Source organism: Argiope bruennichi, chromosome 2, assembly GCF_947563725.1.
Source record: "Argiope bruennichi chromosome 2, qqArgBrue1.1, whole genome shotgun sequence".
Taxonomy (NCBI): domain Eukaryota; kingdom Metazoa; phylum Arthropoda; class Arachnida; order Araneae; family Araneidae; genus Argiope; species Argiope bruennichi.
Window position 1 is genome coordinate 75191994 of NC_079152.1, and position 6935 is coordinate 75198928.

Below are 6935 nucleotides of genomic sequence, written 5' to 3' on the forward strand. Positions count from 1 at the left end.
AATTTTAATTTGTAGGATATTTATAGAATATGGCATATTTAAAATATAGATCAGTCCTCCAAATTATTAATACATTTGCCTCAAATGTAAGCCATAAAAATTTATTCGTTAAAATGAACATATTTATATAGATCAAATAAATAAATAAATGCAAAATTATTTATTAAGGCTATATTTCCATCCTTATATTATTATAATAATTATAAACTATATTATCTAATATACAAAATTCGTTAACTGAAATAATATTTTTTATATACTATATATTAAAATGCCTTTTTTTTATATCAATTAAATAAATAACATAAAAAACTTTATATACAGTTTTGAGATTTTATTTCTATGTTATTTATTATGTATATTCTATGTATATTAATTTAAATGTTTATACAATTTCAGTTTATATTATATACTAGCAGACCCGGCCACTCGTTGCTGTGGCTAAGGTTTCTGTTATATTACATAGTAGTAAACTATTCAAGGGAAACGGTAGGAGAACACCAGTCATGGGGACCACCATGCTTTTTTACACAAATGCCATTTGTAAAAAAACATGGGGACCTCCATGATTGATTTTCTACTACCGTTGATATTGAGCAAAAATCAATACAAAAAAAATTAAATTTCTTTATTTTTTGTATTCAAGTTTGTAACAAATGAGTACATTACAAAGTTGTTTGTAAAAAACAGGTAACACTTAAACTTATAAATGAGGTAGGTAGGGCAGATAGTTTTAAATCTTTGACAATAATGTTTATTATTTTGAATTATAAATACTTTTAATTTCAATTTAATTTAGCACTAATCGGTGCACAATATTTTTGGTTAACCTGTCTTTAGCTAACACAAATAGATTTGACGGTTTTCCTACACGTGAACATGCAACATATAGTTGCCCATGAGAAAAACATGGATTTTCCAAATCTAAACCACAAATGGACATTGTTTGGCCTTGAGACTTATTTATAGACATGGCAAAAGCTAAACGAATTGGAAACTGTAACCTTTTGAAGGGTATCGTAGATTCTGATGGTATCATTGGAATACGTGGCAACAGGACCACTTCTCCTTTAAACTTTCCAGTTAAAATGGTAGCTTCAAGTACATTTCCGGTGATCTTTTTGATGACCAAACGCGTACCGTTGCATAATCGAGGTGGATTTAAATTACGCAGGAGAATAATAGGTGAACCAATCTTTAATCGAAGGTTATGTGGTGGCATTCCAGGTATATCTAGTGAATTTAAAAATTCAATTGGAAAATTTACACTATCATTTTCATCAACAACAGTATCGATTGATTTAAAAGACATCAGATCGCCTGGTAACAACTGTTGTATTTGGAAGTTAATTTCGTCAACATCAACATTTTTGGCTGCCAAAATAGCCCGATCACTGAGCCAGTTATGATTCAAGTAATTATTCTGTATATCCGGAAAAATACTCTGAATCAATTCATTTTTTCCCTGAAGAACAGTGCAGAAATTGTCTGGCAGTTTAATGCATTGCGTATTTGGTTGCAGTTCTATTTTACCGTTCCCAATATCTAGTAATTGTTCAGAAAATATTTCTGCTGATGGATCATTTTGCAATTGTACGCGCATGTTTATGGCCAATCGAAGTGTTTCAACACTTCGCCATAAGAATGATTGTTTTAAACATGCATTAACCTCATCCGCGAAAGTAGAGCGAGGTATAACCGGTAAGGTCTGACGGAAATCACCAGACAAAAGTAAGATAGCACCACCAAAAAGCTTGTCATTGCCGTTTAAATCTTGCATAGTTCTATGCAATGCTTCGAGTGAATATTTGTGAGCCATTGTGCACTCATCCCAAATTATGATTGAACTCTTACGCAAAACTGCAGCTATTCCACTATTCTTTTTTATGTTACATATTGCATTTGGTTTATTATGAATGTCCAAAGGCAGCTTGAATGTTGAATGTGCCGTTCGCCCAACATCTAGCAAAGTAGCCGCAATGCCTGACGATGCAACTGCCAATGCGATTTTCTTTGTGACCGTATTTTGGCAAGAATCAATGATATTAAAAATGTCTTACCGGTTCCACCTGGTGCGTCCAAGAAAAAAAAACCGCCTTGCTCAGCAGCAACAGTCAGCATAATCCGATCATAAATAATTTTTTGTTCTGCTGTCAATAATGGCTCACTGTTCCCAATAATTGTTGCTAAAATACCATGGTCATATTGTTTTTCTCGTTGTAAATCGGTGTTGACTAAGTCGGTGGCTGGGCGATCAGGTGATGGCATACCATAATGATTAAGTGGTAAATTTGAAATTAAAACACATAAATCCTCGATAAGCACTAACGCTTCATTATACATCTGTGGCGTATAATCAATGTTTTGGCATTGATCTGTTTGTCTAATTCGGTGCAATATGTCTTCTGTCATACAATTTTTATATTTTTCCCACAAAGTTTGTGCTTGCGATGGATAACATGTCGTCAAAATAATTGCAAACAGCTGACGAATGTTATTGGGCGTTGATGTTAACGCAGCATCAGCAAGCGTTAAGTCCCAATGGTTATCGTCTTCTAGCAAATGCAGTTCACGGCATGCATCTTGGTATGTATTGAATACTCGGCCATTAAATGTTCGCAAAAATTCAAAAGACGTTGGTCCGGGAACATTCACCAATAACAAACGTAAATAGAAGCACTCGCGTTGCTTCGGATGTACCGTGTAAAGCCGCCCCAATGTCTTAGCTTTGAATATGCCTGTAATGGAAGGATGTGGTTTTCCTTGTTTTCGTGGCTCCCATTTTTTACCGGATTTGTTCCATGTGAAATAACGTGGAACATCACTATATATCAATGTCTTTGCGAATTGGCCAAAAATATCAGATTTTTTACACAATGTAAAAAATTCAGTTAGTGTCGTTTTTGGAGCCTCAAGCGCTCTTTGGAAAACATTTTCTTCAGTGAAGTATACTCGTTGACCGTTTTCAAGATGTATTGCTAGATGCTGGACAGAAGGGTCTCTTTCGTGTATGGGAAAGCTAAGAATATGCCAAATAGCTTCGTTGCTGCTAATGTATCTACCCATTTGGTATCGTGTTATTTCGTCATTTTTATTTATATTTTGTACTTCAAATATGGCCAAATCACTGCCTTTATTTACATATTTACAAATGTATTTAATTGATTTTACAGAACTGCAAAGCTCGACATTGATATGAGCCTCATAAGTTTTTGAAAGTAATGGTGAGTATGGTACCACCCACTGATTGTCAAATTCTACTTGATTTGTAAAATTCGGCAGTCGCATTGTGAATGTGTGGCCACTATTATCAGTATTTCTGCGGCGATACATTGGATAACCATCAATATCCGTGATAGTGTCATTCGTATACGGCTTTGGGAAATTTTTCTTGCATTTTCCATTTTCCATGCATGGTGACGTCATGTTGAAAGCACCGCACGGCCCGTGGATCATGTGTTTGGTAACAATATCGAACAATTTTTGATCAATTGATGGGTCTGGAATTTCGGCTGAAATTATTTGATCAATTTCTTCAGAACGGATTTTATCTTGAAGCCAAATTAAAATGTGGGCATGAGGCAAACCTCGCTTTTGCCACTCAATCGAATACAGCCAACAACGTGTGATACCAAAAACTGAATATTTAACAATAAAATCAATTAAAGATTTCAATTTTTGTTTGAACACACGTGCAGTTATATCATGACGATGAATTGTTTGTTGTCCTGGTAATAGTAAAGTTTGTATCTCTTTCCAATTCGGATTACATGTGAATGTAATGAACAAATCTGGTCGGCCGTAATGACGTACGTAAGTCATTGCATCTTGTATGTATTCCTGCATGTTCCGTGGACTGCCGATGTAGCTTGAAGGTAAAATGAAAGCATTACCGATGTCATTGGGGTTTAAATTTCCATCGATATTTCCAACAACAGCATCTCGTAAGTGAATGTATTCTTCCGATCGTAATTTAGCCTGGTTGTATCGAATGAACCGCAATCGTTCGCTTTCAACCTTAGCATACATATCAACAATGTATTGATGGAATAGCTGACGATATCGAAGGATATAGTTGTTCTAATTTAGTCTAACCATCAATCTGTGTGCGTAGTAGTTCATTGAACTAACTTTTTTATCTCCTTCAGCACCTAAAAAAATAAAAAATAAAATGGAGTAAAAAATTAAAATTCGTACATACAGTAAGAAAATAAATAGTTAATTGTCAAATTTACCGGTATTTGGATTACACTGTTTGATGTGAAGGTGATATTCATCCTGTCCTTGCCAAAATATTAATGCATATTGCAGTGCGTCATATGAGCGGTTTAGATCCGAAATCGTACTGACAGTGTTGTCTCGCCGTGTAATTTTTATAGCTCTTTTGTCAACTGGATCACCAACCATAATAACGGCAACCTCATCAACAGTTGGAGCGTTGAATCTGCCAGCATGTTCACCTAATGGTACTTTGTCTGCTTTTATGACGATTTGATAGTCGTCATTTTGCAATCGTGGCGAAACTCTTTTAAACAATCGAATTAGTTGATTCTGATCGTCTAAAAAATTTTCCAGCAATAACACAATCTTTCTTTCCTGTGCTTGGTCAATGAAATTATACTGGCACCGAGTTGTCACGCGCTCTTCACAATTGCCCATAAAATAAATTTGAAGAAATTTTGGATCATCATCAGGCATTGGCAACAATGATCCGATTTTATGGTACACCTGGCCTTGTACTTTGAATGTAGTTTCAAAATTACGCCCATTGGATGCGATATCGCAAATTTTAGTTGCCCCAAATGACGTCATTTGGAAGCAAGAATTAAATTTGCGTATCTTACGCAAAAATAATTTTGAATCGTCTGACTCGCCAGCAAGAAGAGATAATAAAGGTTCCGGCGGAGTGGGTAGAGGTGACAGCACAACTTTTCCTGATGCGCAGCACATGCCGGGTGTTTCATTCCGAAATTTCAATGCCTGACAATATTGACATACTTTATCCATTGCACCGATACCAATTTTTGGATGCGCATAGTAGTTAATATCTGGTGCATTTCCGAAAGCAAGACGAACAAATGATGCACGTATTAATGAGCGGCTGGTCTGCTGCCTCTGTCGCTCTTGTACTCGTGCTGCAGCTATGGTTCGTTCTCGTGCCGCTCTTGTTCTCGTAATAGTCTGTCGCAGACGTTCTTCATGCTGTTCTTGAGATTCTTGTGCACGACCCTCTGCTGTCCTGATTCTTTGAGCTGCATTTCTTGTTGTGATTTGTTCTGCCGACTTATGAGCTCTTACAACACGTTTGCGTCGTGCCTCTCTGCTCCGCTCGTTGTTGAGGTTAGATTTTTTCGGTGGCATTCGACTGAAAATAATAATTTAAATGTTCAAATATTTAAAAAAAAACCTGAAAAACGTGCTATTATAACACATTGAAATGAGGAGTGCAAAATAATTTTTAATAGAGGTTGAATAAAAATAATGAAAAAAAAAATATTTGTGCAATTATTGAAAAAGTGTGAGAAGCTTTGTACTACTTTTTCATAGAATCGCTTGGAGCTAACAGATAATTGTGACTGTCAAATAATGAACAAATAATTTGTTCCTTCTTAATACCTTCCTTCTTAGTATAAACCCTTTATGATGTATAATAAATCCTCTAACTTCAGTGATACAGATTCTGGCTTCCTCAGCTATATTCCACACATGAAGTTGCCATGAGATTTATTCCGTCATTGATACATTTGTCTGTTGCAATAATTCAAAATTCATTTACAAAATGAAATCAATTTCAGAAACATTTATTAAATAATGATAAGCATTGTAGCTGAAGTGAATGATAGCTGACATAACTTGATACGTACATGCAGTTTATTAGTAAAGAAATGAAAAACTGAAACGATTATTGTAACCATTATTTATTATCATATCTTCAATAATTTATATAAAAAAAGATTAAATTTCATTTAGCATACAAATGAGTTAATATTTTTTTATTATCCTATTAGAGGAACTTATTCACTTACCTTTTTTACGATATCCTTAACAGAAGAAATAAAATCATTTAATTGAAAATTCAATGAAGGTAACAAATGTTATTGCCGTACAGCATTTTTCTTAGTAAACAGTCAGATAAAGAATCGGAATTCATACAAAACGAAAAGTAATAATTATCCGTGTGCACCTCCAAGTATTTTTCCAAACTTCTTTATAATTAAAAAAAGCAGAATTTTAGTATGTTATATTAATCAGTGATCCGTTAAAACGTTTGAATTAATCATTTTCAAATAAAATATCTTATTTCTGAGAATTGCCACCGTGCACAGTAAAACAAAATTCAAATATAAGCTCGTGATACTTTATCCGGTTGGGAAAAAAGTGGTACTCATTTGGCGATGGAAAAAAATGAAAAGTTTTTTTGGCGGGAAAGTTAGTTTTTAATTCAAAATTAAAATTCTAATTAAAAATTCAAAAAAAGGGCTATCCTATCTTTTAAGTTAGATCAAACTGCACACGGTGTGCAAATTTGATTAAAATCGGTTTAGTAGTTTAGGAGTCCATCGCGGACAAACAACGTGACACGTAATTTATATATATTAAGATATAATTTAAAATTTTTTTTAATGAATTTATTACAACTAATAATGTATACAATAAAGATGACTGAAAGTCATAATCAAAATTCTATTTTTATTAGATTTTAAATAGTAGATTTTAAGGCATTAATAAAAGAACGGATCACATTTTTTATTTATCTCATATATGTTTAAGATAAATATCTTCGTTGGGCTAGAGGCCCTCACATTTCTACTCACGGTATTGATGGAATAACAATTTATTCGAGCCCATAGCTCAAGGAAAATTATTATGAGACCTCTGATCGGAACCAGAAAAGGAATAAAAATTTTCCTGGTGATCTGAAATTCATTCTCAAA

General features: G+C 34.0%; 1 protein-coding gene across 1 annotated transcript; it reads right to left on the reverse strand.

The window, feature by feature from the left end:
- Positions 1-1962: 1962 nt before the first annotated feature.
- Positions 1963-5361, reverse strand: LOC129962223 (uncharacterized). Its single transcript, XM_056075963.1, has 4 exons — positions 4236-5361; positions 4132-4151; positions 3771-4017; positions 1963-3638 (listed from the first exon to the last, which is right to left on the reverse strand). Exons 1-4 carry the CDS (start codon positions 5359-5361, stop codon positions 1963-1965), a joined length of 3069 nt encoding a protein of 1022 aa, XP_055931938.1.
- Positions 5362-6935: the final 1574 nt, after the last annotated feature.

Bases quoted from the DNA above. Each gene is read 5' to 3' on its own strand.
- LOC129962223 (XM_056075963.1), bottom strand. From the start codon at position 5,361: ATGCCACCGAAAAAATCTAACCTCAACAACGAGCGGAGCAGAGAGGCA. The intron at 4,152-4,235 runs GTAAATTTGACA...TTATTTTTTTAG, and splicing joins ACAGTGTAATCCAAATACCG to GTGCTGAAGGAGATAAAAAA. The intron at 4,018-4,131 runs GTTAGTTCAATG...ATGTATGCTAAG, and splicing joins GTGCTGAAGGAGATAAAAAA to GTTGAAAGCGAACGATTGCG.